The 18,671-nt window shown below is 34.9% G+C and overlaps 1 protein-coding gene across 1 annotated transcript; it reads left to right on the forward strand.

The window, feature by feature from the left end:
• Positions 1-7,530: 7,530 nt before the first annotated feature.
• On the forward strand, positions 7,531-18,113 carry LOC122604355 (zinc finger CCCH domain-containing protein 19-like). Its single transcript, XM_043777248.1, has 10 exons — positions 7,531-8,856; positions 8,950-9,029; positions 9,366-9,547; positions 10,190-11,039; positions 11,200-11,324; positions 12,677-12,736; positions 12,825-12,875; positions 14,908-14,978; positions 15,272-15,423; positions 15,830-18,113. The coding sequence occupies exons 1-10, from the start codon at positions 7,631-7,633 to the stop codon at positions 17,788-17,790; spliced, it is 4,758 nt and encodes a 1,585-aa protein (XP_043633183.1). The 5' UTR covers positions 7,531-7,630; the 3' UTR covers positions 17,791-18,113.
• Positions 18,114-18,671: the final 558 nt, after the last annotated feature.

Raw genomic sequence — 18,671 nt, forward strand, 5'->3', positions numbered from 1 at the left:
ATGTTTACTTGGATAGTCAAAATTTAAAGGTGCGGTCTTGAAAGGGACATGATTTTTAAGAATACCCAATTTAGACAAAACCTCCGTAAGGTACAGTGTAAAATGATACGGGTGCAGTCCCTCTAATAACAAAATGACACTTGCCCTCCCCTAGCTCATCTTGTCTTTCTTCTTCATTTGTGAGTTTTTGACACCAGTTCTTTTTTCTGTGTCTAAAGAACTTTAAGTCTTTAATATTTGTTATTTTTACAGCAAATGATATTAACTATCTAATACTCTGCAATATCTTTTCATATTGTTGCTCAAAGGATTAAAAGATATAGGGCTTTTAGTGAGACATGTATATGTGTTTAATATATCTACATCGATACATAAGAGAGAGGTAAGCAAAAACTTAATGTCAAATCCTGTAACATGGAATATTCCTCTTTCTGATGTAAAACTAAAGAAGCATCCGTGCGCATCTTGTGTGTGAAATTGGAGGCAACTATTTTCGCTATTCCAAAAAATTACACGAATGACTATATTAATTCAGACGGGAGGAAGATATGATGTACCGAAGTTGATGTTTAATAATCTAAAGCAAGACATGGAGATTTTAAGTATAAATGTATAAGCGTAAGAACATTTTCCCATAACTTCAAATCCAAACGTGTACATAGTTCCACACTTCCCGTAGCGTGTGTCTAACGCATATATAAGGTGCACCTCACCCATGTGTGGCCGAAGGATTAAATGATTAAATCCCATCTACAACATAGGCGTGAGCAGGGCTTGTGAATTTGCTGTTAAATTAAAAGAAGTACATGAAAGTAAATGAAAAAGAGGCAAGGGAGGACAGGTGTCATTTTATTATTGGAGGGTCTGGTTCCGTGTCTTTTTACACAGTAGCTCACGGAGTTTTTGTCTAAATTGGGAATTTTTAAAAATCATATCCATTTCAAGACCACAACTTTAAAATTTGACTATTCAAGTAAATATCCCTAATACTTTTGTTATAATGTTAGTTATCATTTATAGAAAAAATTGTTTATATATTTGAATTTGGTATAAATTATGAGCATTTTTTTCTTAATTTGAATGGGGTATGTAAATTCTCAAAGCCGTCACTATAAAATATGATCATGTACTTGGTATATACACCCATACGTCATTGATGCGCTATACATGCCGTATAAATATTTAGATAGGAAGGTGTTTTCAATAGCAACACTTTTCATGTCATACGTTAGAATTTTAATATATATGTCGAATACATGACAAGATATCATGAGATATACATCTATATATCCATCTATCTATTTATATTATAATTAAGACTTTCTTTATTTTAAGAACTACTTTTTTTATAAAAATCATGAGAACTTTCAAATTATGTATTAGATCGCATGTTTTTTTTGTTCATTCACATGTGAAATGATATAAAAAGTATGTTGTAGAATAAACTTTTTTAAAAAACCTTCAAAACAGTCTTTTGTGAACTTGTGAATGAAATATTCACGTTTTCGTTCACATGTAAATAAATGGGTATATATAAGGTTTTGAAAAAAACTTTCTTTTGCAACATATATTTTTATAACGTTTCACATGTGAATGAACAAAAAAAAACATGTGATCCAATACATATTTTAAGAGTTCTCAAGGTTCTTCCAAAAAAATAAATTCTCAAAATAAGGGACCCCTAACTAAAAAAAAAAAGTTGGGGTTACACTTCTCTAATCCTTTTTTTTTTTACCTAATTCTCCCTCCTGATAATTATAGTTCTCCCCTTTTTTTAGTTTTTGTTTTTACTTATTAAATAGATAATTATATTTAAAACTCTATCATAAATCTTTTCCTATTAAAACAAATCTTTTTAAAATTTAAAGATATATACTATCTTTAAAACTCTCCCAAAAAGTTATTATATATACAACCTATAAATTTTGATAATCATTATTCAAAATTTTTTTTTTAAAAAATCACGGTCATATAGCTTCTCAAAAAAATAAAAAACATACTTTTTTTATCACTTAAAATTTTCTTTTAGTCCTTTAATCATTATTTGATATTGAATTGTTATGTTATTGTTATTTTTCAACTCTTTTAATTTATTTTGTTGTCAATTATAAGTTGATCATGACTTATTCTTCTACAAAAGGTTTTAATCTACTCATTTTGTTCATTAATTTTTTTTCTCACTATTTACATCTTTTCTTTTAAAAAAATTTAGAATATGACATATATTTTGTTATTTTTTGTTAGATGAAAAAAGACAACGTTGGTTCATGTTGAAGATTTAAACTCAACATATGTTATCATTTTAATATTTATTTTTGATATACATATTTTGAGAATACCCGTCCAATGAGACTAAAGACTAAAAATGTTATATAAATATTCAAAAAATACTTTATAAAGATACCTTACATATTATGCTAAGAATATAATTAAGAATATAGTTCTTACGACTTCAAAAAGTTCTACATATTCTTGTTTAATGTTCAATAATAATAACTTGAACATTTTCAAAAAATAAAATAAAATTGAAAGCTAAATACAGCCCTATTAATGGTTACATTTTGTACATTAAAAATTTGTATCTTTAATATCAAAAGTCCAGCCCTGAATTTTATGGTAAATATATAACTTATATAATGTACATTAACACCAATATTTAAGACTTCGTTTAACACAACCCAAATAATATATAATCTTTTTATATGTGGTTTTACGGTTCGGTTATAACTTTGGAAGACAAATTTACCTTAGTTATTGTGTTACAATTTATAGGTATCAGTTCATTTTTAACCAAAATCTGAAAAACTCGTTAATCTTTGTATCATGTTCGTTCAATATAAAATTTCATTGACGTCCGTATATTGCGAGATATTTTCTAAATCAACCTCTTTTATATTTTGCTCAACTACGACTAAAAGAAAAGCACATGGTTGTCTTTACAATCTCATATTTATGTCGATAACATACTTGTTAATTGTCAACTTGTTATTATATATTTAGAGTAAAATTACTCCCTCCGTCCCACTAGTGTCCTATTTTGAATATTCATATGTTCTTTTATAAATTTTGATCTTAAATATTTTGATTTGTGTTATATAATATTTGATGAAAGTTATATTAATTGATTATGTTTTAAATGTATTTTTTTTATTGGTATAACTAATTCTCATAAAATATATATTATATAACATAAATCAAAATATTAAGGTCAAAGTTTATAAAAGAAAACTTTAAAAATTCAAACTAAGACACATTTAGTAAGACGACGGAGTAATAATTTAACGTTAAAAGTAAAATCGAGGTAACACTAAATAACCGACAGTCATCCATTTTTCCCAAAATAAATAAGTAGACAAAATCGTGTGTTTGATTAAAAAAATCATTATTGGCTTGTAATTGAAGAAAACACATTTTTTAAAAAAACAACTAACTACATGCTTTTTTTAAAATGTAAAATCTAATTTCAAAACACAATGAGAAAAGATGTATAACTATAAAAGTGATTATTTGAGTATAGTTGAAAAGAAAACACAGTTTTAAGAAAGCGCTTATGATTTTCACTGTTTTAGCAATGCAAAAAATATGGTTATGAAGGTGATTTTGTGTGTAAACATAATTTAAACTCTATATTGAAAAAACAAGATAGGACATGTTTTTTTAAATTTTCGAAAACTCAAAATTTAATTTCAAAACACAGTCCAAACATCTGATTTTAACCAATTGCACTGGATAGTGGTTGAAACTTTGTATTTCAAGAAAAAGGTTAGGGATCCTCATTTTTTTCTTTTACCATTTAAATAGAAATTGTGAGCAACTTTTTTACTTTAATTAAGAGTAAGACTATCTATCTCAATCTCACGATACACCGTCTAAAATAGTTTTAAATCCAAATACTTAAAAAATTAAAAATGAAATTAGATGTTAGTTACTTTATTATAATTCTGAAAAGAGAAATGATATAGTTACAAACAAAAGTTTACTAACAATATTTACAAACTCGTGTGGACCAATAGAAAAAAAAAGTTAATTATAAAAGAAAAAATACATATAATTTTATTGGTAGTTATTGATGCCAGGGGTGAGTTATTTTGAAAATTCATAAAAAAAAAGAACTCAATAATCATTCTATACCACACATTCCTTCTCTCTTTCTCTCTTTTCAATTAATTAATAAAATGCACCCAAATTACTCAAAATATTTAATCTCACAAACTGTAAATCGTTAGACGAAACAAAAAGCATGAGTAGTCTTAAAACTCCATGCTCTTTCATTAGAGATCCAATTTGAAACGCCCCAAACCATATTAACTCGAAAGGCATACAATCATTTGAAACTCATGTTAAACAAGCTAGACAATTTTATATTTAGAAAATTTAAGCCAATTTTCACCAAAAATCAAAGTTTTCAAATTTGAAAAATAACAAAGTGAACCTTCTTAGAATGTTAATATAAGTCTATTGTATGAGTTTCAGGTCCCGGAAAGGTCAAACGAAGCCTCGGTAAAAAAGTGTAAAAATCACAGCAGGCGGACGGCTCTTGTGTCCTGCAGAGGCCGTCCTCAAAGGCCGTCCTCTGCACAAAGGTCGTCCTCTTCAGGTTTTGTACTTTTGACACTTTGAACAACTTTCGACCCTTTTTCTCAAAACCGAGCTTCCGACGATTGATTAGCAACTTAGTTTTGACATAAATCAACTAACACAACATTTCTAAAAGTCTCCATACCATCCATTTATACAAACCAAGTTTATACAAGTAAATGGGTCATCTTACCCATTTTGACGTTTTTTAAGTCAAAATACAAGTTTTGCAAATTCATGGAACGACACTTGACCATTTACAGAAATTTGACAATAGCATGACCATCAAAACAAAATGTACCAAGAGCCATAAGGAGAGGGATGTCTAAGCCTCTAAACCACAAGATTATCATTCATTCATGAATGACCTAAATACCTCCAAGTCTTGCAAAATCTTTACTTCTAATACTTCAAGCTTTAAATCAACAACTAGTTCCTTCTTTCGGAACTACCCTATAAAAATGGAAAACAACTAAAAAGTAAGCGAATGCTTAGTGAATAAACTTGCATACAAATATATATACGAAGGAGGGCAAAAACACAAAAGACTATTGCATGTAGCCAATGATACCGTCATATCATCACTTGCATACTCACTTTTGCACTAACAAAACATACATGGATCCACATACGCTAAACAATCATCAACATGATTAACTATCGGGATTCTTAGGCCCCGGAGGTTCTTAGGCCTCATAAACACTATGCCCCATATGGACCTACGCCGAATCAATCACCACACATGGATAAATAAACTTTAACATAATGTGGTCAACACCACACATGGACAAAAAGGCTTCAACATGATGTGGTCGATTGACCCAACGTATACATAAAGGTATGCAAGAGTACTCACCTCCTCCGCGACTAAAAACAAACAAGAAAGCCACAACAAGTGCAAAGTTTTCAACCTAACAAATCAACATAATATGCATAAGACTTTATTCACAAAACTTGGCTAGCTCACCTAGCCACTAACAATTCACTAGCATTCCTATCCATCCAACTCATTCTCTTTCAGTTGGCTCAAACCCAATTTCTTTTAACAAAACTCTATCTTTCAAAATGATCAATCACAATTATCTATCATTTTGCTAAAAATCTCATTTTACCACCATCATGTAGTCAATTCATCGTTTTGCTCAAAAATATCAAATTCTCATTTTAACCATAAGGTTCACTAACAACCTAATTTAGCCCATTCTCAATCACTAGCCTTCCTAAACCCAAAACCAACCCATTTGTCATTGAGTCACTTTTTCTTTTAATCATAACACTAGGTAGTTCAACCTACCACTTTCATCAACATTACAATAGCTAGTAAAAACTCATCTTTCCTCATAAACTATAATTATCACATGAATTTGCCAATTTCATAGTCAAACTCAACACATAACTCAATGACAAACTAGGTTATCTAAGGAATTGGGGAAAATTAACCATAATTCAATTTTTATTAAAAACCCCTAAAATTTGTTCACTTCATGAACCCTAAAATCAAGATAATCAAAACCAGGTTAATGAAATCAATACCTCAAGAATGGAAGATAAAGATTTAGGTTTCCAAGTCACAATTTCTTCCTTTTTTCTTCCCTAATTTCGGCCACCACCGCCACATACAAAATCCCTAACTTTTCAATTTAGGATGATTATTATTGTTATTTAGGAAGGATTTGTTTAATTAAGATAAACACTCTTGAGAAATTGAAATCACACTTTCTAATCTCTTCCCTTTTTCCTTCTTGAATTTGACCCCTTTCACCACCACCACACACTAGTAATTCAATCTTTGAAATTAGAAGAATAATAGAAGATTATTATTATGGTTGAATGATTCTTGAATTTATGAAGAAAATTGCTTTGATTGGAAGAACAATGATGAAAATGGAAGAAGAAGGATGAAAGACTAGTAGGTGGAACTGTGAGTCACAAAAGGGGTTTGGCTGGCAAAATATGGGTATGCCACGCCTCTTTCAATTTTGGTGGGTATTTTTACCCGCTATCCGCTAAAGTTCCAACTAAATTAACCCTCAATTCAAAAATAAAATATTAGGAACTTATTTTAATGTCAAAACTCCAAAAAAGGTTAATTTATTTATCTTTAGAAAAACTTGGGGTGTTACACAATTCGATATACTTTTGACGACTTTTTAATTTTCGTTTTTTTTCCTCTTGTATTTGTGTACCTATACATGTGTAGGATCATTGTTTTCACATGTAAATTAGTAAATAAACATATGTACACAATAATGAAGGTTAAGGTCGGAGCCCGTCAATCCATGGCGGAGCCATGGTGGCCAAGGGCGGAGCCCGTCAGTCCATGGCGGAGCTATAATGGCTAAGGGCGGAACCCGTTAGGTAGATCACCCATCACCGGTCACCCCTATGACCTATCACCCTCTATGACCTATTAGCCTATGACCTATCACACTCTATGACCTATCACCCCACTAGCTTTGGTTTATGAATATCCTTAAGAGCGAAGCCCGTTCCGAGTCATAACTTTTGTTGAACCTACACATGTGTAAGTTCAACCTACACATGTGTAAGTTATGTGTAAGTACCAATAGAAAACAAAAATTAAAAAGTCGTCAAAAATATATCGAATTAGATCTCTAATGAAAGAGGACGAAGTTTTAAGACTACCCATACTTTTTGTTTCGTCTAACGATTTACGGTGTGCGAGATAAAACATTTTGAATGATTTGGATGAATTTCCATATTTAATTGAAGAGAAAGAAAGAGAGAAAGAATGTGTGGTCCAGATTTATTCTTGATTTTTTTTTTTTACGAGTTCAATACTTAAAAAATTGAAAACGACATTTTCCCGAAAAGCATTTTTTCAATCTAGATGTAAAGGAAGAAATAGTTGAGGGACTGGTTTTGTAGGTGAATGATTAGTTATCTTGGTTTCTAAACCGCAATGACACACAAAGCAAGTCACATGACGTTAATTATGTTTTTTGTATGTGTATAAAATAGAATAGAAGAGGAAAATTAGAAAGGGAAATTAGGGTTAGGGTTTTAGAAGAAGAACAAGGATATTCTAGTTATGGAAAATGAAGAAGAAACCACCTCCGGAAACCACCAGCTGCCTGTCATTGATGACGGCGAGTCACCGGAAACAACAAGAACAGATGATATCACTATTACTAGTATAGATAATGAATCTGATAAGAATGCACAAGTGATGCCTGAAACAAACATTCAACAAGAAAACACTGATTCGATGGAGAAAGGTATTGCTGATGACGTGGCGACGGTGGTTGAATGTGGTGGTATTGAGAATGAAAATGTAGATGAAATTGTTGGTGGTGATGACACGTGTAATGATGGTGTGGAAGTCGAGAAACAAGGAGACGAAACACTGATAACTGAAGCGGACGCAGATGATGAGGAGAAAGAAACCGAGGCACGAGAGAGTGAATTAAGAACTGCAGAAATTGTAGAAAAAGATGATGTTAAGGAACAGGGAGGAGACGGAAGTGAAGCAATGGCAACTGAAGGAAAAGGAGTGGGTAAGGACGAGGACGAAACAGAGGCACAAAATGTGGAAAAAACCTTGGATAAAACTGAAACTGCAGAACTTGTAGAAAACGACGATGTTAAGGAACAAAGAGGAGATGAAAGTGAAACAATGGTAACAGAAGAAAACCGAGTGGGTGAGGAGGAGGATGCAGTGATGGCAAATGATGAAATAATGGGAGAAAAAGGAGTGGGTAAGGAAGAGGATGCAGTGATGGTAAATGATGTAACGATGATAGCAGAAGAAAAATGTGTGGTTAAGGAAGAGAATGCAATGATGACAATTGATGAAACAATGATAACAGAAGAAAACCGAGCGGTTAAGGAAGAAGAAGAACAGAAAGACGATGAATTGATGGCAAACGATGAGAAACAAGACATGGAGAAAACGTTAGATGATACTGAAACGGAGACTGACAAATTGACGGATGAAGCAGAAACAAAGTTAGATAAATTGACTGATACTGAAATGGAGGATGAAAATGAAGCAAATTTAATAGATAGTGACGAAGATAAAGGCCAAGAAGAAGAGGAAGAAGAAGAAGAAGAAGAAGAAGCTGCTTTGATTGAATCAGAAACTGAATCGCCAGAGTCGTCATCCAAGAAAGGTGGCGGTAGCCAGGGAAAACGGAAAAGAGGAGGGAAGGTTTCAAAACCAGCCTCAAAGTCTCCTGCTACACCTAGGAAGACCATTGAAGAAGATGTTTGCTTCATTTGCTTTGATGGCGGAGACCTTGTGTTGTGTGACCGAAGGTAATTCATCATTGTTTCATGTTTCCACAACTTACGGATTTCATTTAATTGATTTTCCCCTCTTGATCAAAATTTATTTGTTTATTTCTGCAGGAACTGTCCTAAAGCTTACCATCCTGCTTGTGTTAACCGAGATGATGCCTTCTTCAAATCTAAGGGTCGTTGGAACTGTGGTCAGTGGTTTTCCTATGCTAAATCTTACATGTTGTATGACTTAATGATTTATTTGATATCTGTGCCGTGGTTTGAAGTCCAAGTAATGAATAATGATGCTAAATATTGCAAATATGTAGACATCGAAGCAATGAATAACGATACTAAATAAATATAAAGTAATGGATTAATTTCTATGTGTGGATCTGAATTTGCTAGCTTTCTCAGAACTGCATATCACCTTATATTTTTGCTTTGGTAGTTTACCATTGCTGGAGTTGCCTCATTTACTTTGTGGAACATAGTTGTACTTAAGTAATGATTAACAAGCTAATTGTCTTTACCTTGGATTTCAGGTTGGCATCTGTGTAGTATGTGTGAGAAAAAAGCGGAGTACATGTGCTATACTTGCACATTTTCTTTGTGCAAAGCTTGCATTAAAACCCATGGTTTGTTATGTGTAAGGGAGAAAGAGAAGAAAGGCTTGTGCGAGGCATGCATGACAACTGTCATGAAAATAGAAAAACCGGATGATCAGGTATGCATGATTCTAACAAATGCTAGCATTCATCAATTTATGATTATTAGATAAAGGAAGATCTTTGATGCCATAGAGTTGTGGTGGCTGACTGGTCTCTATCATTTCTTCCCATGAAATAGCTTTGGCACCGGATCTGCTAAAACATATACATAGTCTGCCGTTGATGCGTGCAGCTTATTTAATTTTCAATAGAGTTATTTGCAGGTTTTTTAGGAGTTTATATAACTTCTATTTTCTTGTATAATGAGTTTTTATGTGATTAATAATGAGGCAAGGTTTCCAGTTAAAGAATTTGAACCATATAGAAAAGAAGTATGCGTATGTCATGTTTTTGTCTTCCAAATAATGTTGTAATATGTGGATGTTATAATTGTTTGACCTTTACATCTTAGTATCATTACTTTCCTGCTGTGTATCAAGCTTTATGGTTTCTTGAACTTGTTATGGAGAGTATATGCTCAATTTCTTTTGTTAATTTTTTTTCCAACTATCTGAGTACAAAAGCACGTGCAAGCTTTATTGGGTTTGTGATTGCTAGGGGAGCATACCGTTCCCTGTTTTCTTTTTGTTTTTTTTTTTTATTTTTTATTTCTGCTTCTGTCTTATTGGTTTCATGTGTGATCTGTCCCAATTTTGTAGGGAGATGTAAACTTTGACGACAAAAATAGCTGGGAGCATCTTTTCAAGGACTATTGGCTAGAAACGAAAGCAAAGAATAATTTGTCTTTTGATGAACTTGCCCAAGCTAAGAATCCTTGGAAGGGACCTGGAAAACAAGAATCTTTGATCGCACAATCTGATGTTAAAGATGACAATGGTTCGGGTCCAGAGAATCTTCCTGAGACCCCAAAAGCAAGAAAGAGCAAAAGAAATGCAAAGAAGCAAAAATCTGCTGCTAAGGTAGATGACTTAAATACTGAAGGCTTGGTGCCTGAGAATGCCGAGTTGGTATCAAAAGAACTTCTGGAATTCGTGATGCACATGAGAAGTGGTGACAACTCTGCTATAACTAAGTCTGAAGTCCAGGATCTTTTGCTTGAGTACATTAAAAGAAACAAACTTCGTGATCCTAGTTGTAAGGGTTTTGTCATTTGTGATAAAAGACTCATAAAGCTTTTTGGTAAACAACGTGTGGCACATATTGAAATGTTAAAGCTTCTAGAATCTCACTTTTTTATGGAAGGCGATTCTCAGATAGATGACCTTCAAGAGACTGTTGTTGATACTGAAGTTAGCCCGGCTGATGACAAAGACAGGAAACGTAAAGGGCGAAAGAAAGTTGACAGACGAGGACCACAGTCCAATCGTGATGATTATGCTGCAATTGATATGCACAACATAAGCATGATTTACCTGCGGCGGAAGTTGGTGGAGGACTTGCTTGATGATATGGAAACATTTCATGAAAAGGTTGTTGGTACTTTTGTTAGAATAAGAATCTCTGGAGCTAATCAGAAGCAGGATATATATAGACTGGTGCAAGTTAAAGGTATCTTGTTATGATCTCCCTTCTGGTCTATGACCTGGTTCCAGCTCTTAATTTTTAATCTACAGAGGTTGTAACTCTAAAAAGTTCCCTTTTTTGGTAGCCATTGTAATCTTGATAAGGGAGATTATTGTAGTAAGTTTTTTCAATGACTTTGTGTCAGGTACTAGTGAAGCAACCCAATATACGCTTGGCAAAAGGACGACATGCATCATGCTTGAAATTTTAAATCTTGACAAAACTGAGATTATATCCATCGATAGCATTTCCAATCAAGAGTTCATGGAGGTGATTGAATCTATACTGTTGGTGAATCCTATATTTCTTATTCTGTTTGCTGTTATACCTGCTCTTTCTTCCCATAGTCATGGAAAAATGACAACTTCCTAACTGCAATAATTGGTAATGATAAAAGCAATGAAAAGCCGTAACATGCTTACAATAATTTCCCTATATTATCAGTTTCTATTTTTCCATCTTGATCTGTTCAGAAGCATCACATGATATATGTTGACACAGTGTCACTATTTAATTCTTGCTTTAAAAGGTCGTGCTTAAAGCACGATTAAGCGCTAGGCGGCAATAAAAGCAATCCTTTTCGCCTTAGGTGACAATAAGTGGTCCCTGTACATGAAGCGCACGCTTTAAGCGATTTTCTCTGAATCACCAAGACCAAAAGCGCTCGCTTTTGGTACAAAAGCGTTCCTTGCTTTTTTTTTTTCCTTCCTTCAGTATAGCATGAAGGTTAAGGGCACGTTTAGTTGTGGAAAATGTTTTCTAGTTTTCCATTTTTAATTTTTTTCAGAAAGTGGAAGGAGTTTCCCTTCTCTAAAAAACAAATGAAAATTTTGAAAACGTGTTCAAAACTAGAAAATGCTATTTCCATTTTTCATATTAAAAAAGATATTCTAATATACTTGGTTAAGTGGGAGGTCGGAGGTGAAGTGGGGGTGGGGGCTGACAGGGGCGGGGGCAAAGGGTGACAGGGGGCAGGGATGGGGGCGTAGGGGGATAATTAATATAATATGAGGTTTTTTAAATTTAGAAAATGGAAAATGAAAAGTGGAAAACAATAAAAAAGTGTTTTCAAGTTTCCCATAGATTAGTGGAAAACAATGTTTTCTGTCTTTTTGGAAAACTAAGATTTGAACACTTTTTCTGTTTTCCATGTTTTCTTGGAAAATGAAAATGGAAAACAGGGGGTGTTTACCGTTTTCTCGAACTAAGTGCGCCCTAAGCTTCTTTAAATTGTACATAAAGCTTTTTATGTTGTATATAAGAATTGTTTATAAGTTAAATTATATATATATATCTTTCAGTTATCCTAATTTTTAGATGTAAAAGTATTAGTTTTGTAGTATATTTTACATACAAATAATAAATAAACTTATATTTAAACCGTGCGCCTCGTGTACGAAAATCTCGCCGCTTTCTCGCTTAGCGCTGCAGAAATGGACCCTATCGCTTTTGTGCACTTAGCGCCTTTTAAAAGCAAGATTTAATTCAGTAGCTGTTAAACTATCTTACTCAAAATCTTGGCCAGTATCGTTTAATTTAATTGCTTCTGCTTCTGTTTTTTTTGCTCTTATGGTTGTGTTATGCTGAGATGAATTTGTAAACATGTATTTTTGCTATGATAGGATGAATGTAAGCGCCTGAGGCAAAGTATAAAGTTTGGGTTTATAAACAGACCGACTGTGGTATGTTCTACACCAGTATTTCTTACAGATGAGCTAAATGAAATAACAGACTCATAACTCATTCTGTTATAACTAATGTCGCTTGTAGGGAGATGTTTTGGACAAAGCCATGGAACTTCAGGCAGCAAGAGTGAATGATGTAAGTTCTAATTCTATACAGTTGGCTTGTCGTGTTCATGAATTCGTGCGTGTGGTAAGGCAAATTAAATGTTGCCAACTACCTGACAGTTTTGGCTTATAATACTGAGATACATGAGTAGCACTGAATTATGGCTTTTGGTGGTCCCACATAAACGACTTACCCATAGGTAGGCATACAATTGTATTAGTCCAAGAGAATAAGCATTCAAGTTCGGTCAGTGGGGGCTGCCCATACCATTGACGGTTTCATCAAGCGCTCAAAATCAATAAGTGAATACTAATTTATCCACTATAACAACTTTCACATATTTAATAATTTTATATATCTATGGTAACATCGCCCCTGCAAGCATCTCCTTAGCCAGTAGAATATGAAGTTTATATAGTATGGGAATAAGCCAGCAGGGCCTCCGTGCCAAAAAGCCATTACAAGATTATTCATGTGTCTACTTTAGGATGTTCAAAAAAGTGTTAGCATTTTTATTGCAGTTGACCAATTCAATGTGATTGGTGTTTGGCTGTAAATTGCGGCTGTAAATTGCTTTAGTTATCTCGTTTCCTCAAAAGATGCATTAACTTTTGTAGTGACACCAAGTACTGCACCGTGAATGCATTGCTATAAGTTTGACTGCGTCATCATGTATATTGTTGTTGACTACCTCAGTACCTCTAGGCTCACATGACTAATGTTATTGGAAGGGAGCTGCTTACCGATGATTTCTTGTCTTTTTCTATTTCATGAGATATAACATTCACAAGATATTGGTACCAGTTTAAACATGATGATATTTGGTTCCTTCAAAAGTTGCTCTTTCTTCATATTCTCTTTTGGTGTAAGTATTCATTCTGGCCTTGTATAAACTTCTTGAGTTAGCTCAAGTGGCCGACCACCACCTACAAAGCCTAGACCCCACCATGTGATGTTCTTTAAGTGGTGCTTGCAAGCATGATTGAGAAATATTTTGGTATTTGCTCTAGTGTGGGGTATTGTGTGGAGGTGTCTAACTGGAACATGTGATGTGTGGCCTGTGCATGTTGGTACCAATGCGGTACGGGGCTCAAGGGATTCTCTCCGATTTACCCCCCCCCTTTTTTTTTTCTAATGCCTTATAGTTTTTAACTGTTATGTAAGGTTCTCCCATGGTATCTTGACTTCCCTTCTTATTTCTGCTTCTTATTACCAATTTATGTGTGGATTTGAACTGCTTTTATATCTGCTCTCTGCAACTGTTTTATAGAGGCAGCAAGACAGGCGGGATTTTATTCTGTAATATACAATGTTGTAACAAACAAAAGGGCAGCAGATTTAGTTGGTATTTTATCAAGCATGGGGTAATAGGTCCATTTATTATAATCAATAAATAAATGCTAAATTTTATTAGAAAGCTAATATTGAATTTGGATTTAAACATATATTATTATTATCACCAACTTATGAGAAGGCTATATTAAATTTGGAATTAAACATATAATTAATATCACCAGCTTATGCGAAGGCTTTGGTTTTGGCTTTTTTAATATGCATGCATTTCTAACGAGAGGAATATAAGTTGTATATGTCCTACTTTCCAATGTTTAAGATATGCGAGATTGAAAACAAATTCCCTTTTGGTCAATTTTGGAGGAATATAAGCTGTATATGTCGTACGTTTCATTGTTTAAGACGATAGAGGTTGAGAACGAAGGCCCTTTTGGTCAAATGATGTTTGTACATTGTGTTTTATGATCCTATTTTTGAAGTGGTTAGGGGTGAAATGGAAATTGAAATGAGATAGGAAGTGGCCATGTGGGCTTGCTATATAATGATTATAAGATAGTTATAACCTGTAATTTTTTTTTTTTTTTGATAAATGGATACTATTATAAATGCTATGGATTAACTTATGATAGTAATACTGTTTTAATTTTTTGACAAGTTGACCCTCAGTGTATTTTGTTTAAACCATTTCGACCAAATATCTAAAGATCATGCTTTACAGGTGTACAATCTGTGTATAACAGCCTACTTTTTTTCTTTGTTGATCCTGCAGTGGTTTGAAACCGAGGTTCTGCGACTTAGTCATCTTCGAGATCGAGCAAGTGATTTAGGGCGTAAAAAAGAATATCCTTTGTTTCTGAAGTGTATATCACTTCTCAGGGCAATTTTTGATTTTAAGTTCAGAATTACTTTTTCTATTGTATGATATGGTCGCTCATGTTAAAATGATATCGTAAGAGTAAAGATGTTTTTTGATAGTATGATAAGCTACTCAAACTTCAACTCCTAGTTTTGATAGAATAGTATATATGCTACATATTCTGCCTGAATCAAAGTTAGATGGCTTGAAATTTCTTTTCACTTTGGTTTATCCTTTATTGTTGATTTAAGTACTAGTGATCCTTAACCTTCATTACGCTCAGAGAATGTGTAGACAAACTAAACCTGCTGAAGATGCCTGAGGAGCGAGCCCGTAGGCTAGAAGAAATTCCACTAATACATGATGATCCTACTATGGATCCTGAACATGAGTCTGATGATGACACTGATTTGGATGATAAGAAGCAAGGTATATTCTTGTTCCCTAGAAAAGTTCTAATTCTTTGTATATTGTTTTCATTCGTTTTCTTGTCTTTTATTAGATAGAAGTAGAGGTGGTAAGATAGGTGGATTTGGTGGCAGGTCAAAATAGGTCTCTGGGTTGGGTTAGGCTGACCCATAAACACTTGTTTGTCCATTTATAATTTATATAAATCTTAATGTGTTGATTGTGATTGTGATCATGAAAACAGTATTATCAAAAGAATCTAAATCTTTGAATGAAAATATTTTGGGAGGTTTGTTGTATCCTTGTGACTCAATCGAGTTTTGCTTTCTACCTGAATTGACCCAAATGGATTTTTTAAATTTTTTTTTTTTATTTTTAAATTTTATACTTTTTTTAGAAGTTGGTTTCCTGATTTTTTATTCTGCAGAAGTACACAGGAGATCTGACAGTTTTAGATTAAACAAAAGAGGAAGAGATCAGTTTTCTCCAAGAGGAGATTACAATTCTAAAGAATCTTGGAGTGGTAACCCCAGCAGTTCAGCCAAAAGTTATGAGTTTAGCAGAAGCTTGTCAAATAGAAATCTTTCAAACAAGGCGGAAGATGCAACTACTTCATTTTTTGAGATGCATACGGATAATTCACAGGATCAAGGAAGGGAGATATTTGTGCAACAACCAATCATATTAGAGAAGCCAAGTGTACCTTCCCCAAGAGGAACTCCAGCTGCACCAGAATCTGCTCCCAAAGTGAATGAAACAGAGAAAATGTGGCATTACAAGGATCCCTCTGAAAAAATTCAAGGACCATTTACCATGGTGCAGCTGCGCAAGTGGAGTAAAAATGGATACTTCCCTGCTGGTTTGAAAATATGGCGAAAAAGTGACAAGGAAGATGATGGTATTCTTTTAAGTGATGCATTGGATGGTAAGTTTCCACTTTTTGACCTGCGAACAAGTCAAGATGGACACATACTGAATCATGACCGTAGTCATGGTCAATCACAGCTGAGAAATAGGGATACTATTGAGAAACCAAACCTAAAGTTGTCAGATGATATTGCTAAGCTTCCTTCACCTACACCAACTATAGCCACCACTGTTTGGACTGGGGGACAAGCTGGCTCACAGGCAGGACCTGGTTCATACCCTAGCGAAAATGAAGCTATGCAATCACCAACACCAAATAGTTCCCTTTTGGTTGGTTCTTCTGTCTCATCTTTGGTTAAATTTGGAAACAATGAGCCAGGATCTGTTGGTGTTTCCACATTCCAACCTCATAATTCTATCACTCCTGTCTCGGTTGCAGTTGCACCACAAACCATTGACCAGGGTATTCTAAGTTCTGTCCAATCTTCCCAATTAGTTCAGCAGGTTGCCCCACCCGGCACCAATATGCCTCCTCAAATGGTTCAGACTTTAAGTGGTCAAATTTCTCAGGGCTGGAGCAATGCACCTTCAATGATTTTGCCGCCAAACCAGTCTATGAATAATGCTGGACTACAACAGGTATATAACCAATGGACCGGTGTTCCAAACATGGTGCAAAATCCTGTTGGAAACTTTATGACAGTACCCCAAGAACATTGGGGACAATATCCTTTTCCTGTTAATCAACCTAGTATGCAGCAGCAGCAGCCACCACAACCAACGCAACCCCCACAAGGGAATGCAAGTTGGGGTGCAATGATTCCAACTCCACACATGGGATGGATTGCTCCTAACTCCGGAACTCCAATAAATTGGGGGCCCATGGTTCCAGGTCCACAAGTAACTGGGAATGTCGATCCAACTTGGGTTATGCAAGCTGGGAGCATTGGTCCAGTCCCAGGGAATGTGCAAGCAGGTTGGGTTCCTCAGCCTCCAGTTCAAGGGGTTCCTCCAAATCAAGCCTGGGTTGCTACCCCAATTCAAGGGCCAGTAGTTCCCGGAAATGGGAACCCTGGCTGGGTTGTCCCCCCTGGAACTCAAGTAGCTCCCAATGCTGCTTGGGCTGCACCAGCTGTCAATCAAGGTCCTGCTAGTATGAACAGTGGGTGGGTTGGACCTGGGAACCCAGGTGCTCTATTTCCAAGCCAAGGACCTGGACACAACTTGGGTTGGGTTCCGCCAGCCGGAAATCAAGGAGCACCACCACCACTATCACCCTCTCCATCACCATCACCATCGGGGAACAAGTCCAACAACCAGAATTGGGGTTCCCGAAATCATGGGAACTGGGGTGGTAATGGTCATAGAGGGGGTTTCTCTGGGGAACGGTGGAATAGAGGAGGTCCTGGCTTCCGTGGCAATAGAAGGAATTATAATAATAATCAAGAGTCGTTCCACAAAGATGGTGGGTCATATCACGGAGCAGGAATGGGAGATTCTTCACGATCTTCTGACCATTAGAATAACAACTTTCTGCATCGACTGGATATGCTGGAGTTTTGATTAGTGCAGTTTACAGGATAGTTACTTTCTGTATAGCAATTTTTGGGTTAGACTTAACTTTGGGATCCTGTTAATAGATATAGAGCTTGTGCAGTGTATGTGTGGCTTATGTGCTCACAGTACTTGCCGTAAGTTTTATAATTCGGTAGCAACAGTTATTGTAATTTGCTTCTTATACAGGAACCCTGGAGAAAGCCATAGTTCCCATCTTTGCAGCTTTTGAACATAATAGTGGGCGTTTTTCTCACATGTGAATATTCAGCAAGGCTTATTTGCATGCAGTTTCTTTTTGTATTCAGTACATATGAATTTGACAGTTCATTAGACCTGCATGTCCAATCAAGTAAGCCACATTACATGGAATTATGAAACCACTTATTAGAGTACCGCGACCATATTCATATTTTGTTTCATGTAGAAATCTCTCTCAACCGCAGTTGGCTCTATATTGGGATCACGAATTACCCTAATTTTTATGCAATCTGAATAAATAACATTCTGGACTCCTGAACGTGACTACTGTTTTGAGGAACCGCATGGATTAATCTAAATATCACTACTGGCAAAGTCAGGAATTTATGTTTAAGGGTGCACGGAGTGCCCCGAGGAGGGAATAAGTACCGGATAGGTACCTATTTGAACACCATTCCCCGCATCAGGCATCTAAAGGGTGGGGAGGGATTTGGGGACTATGATGCCGATTCCCTTGTTTTTTTTTTTTTTGTCTTTTTTTTCCTCTTCTTTCTTCTTTCTTTATTTCTTATTTTATATATGTTTATAAATAAAATAGAAAAGGGTGAGAAGGGGAGGGGTGGTGATGCATTCCTAGCATTAGGGGA

The sequence above is a fragment of the Erigeron canadensis genome, chromosome 1, assembly GCF_010389155.1.
Source record: "Erigeron canadensis isolate Cc75 chromosome 1, C_canadensis_v1, whole genome shotgun sequence".
NCBI lineage: Eukaryota > Viridiplantae > Streptophyta > Magnoliopsida > Asterales > Asteraceae > Erigeron > Erigeron canadensis.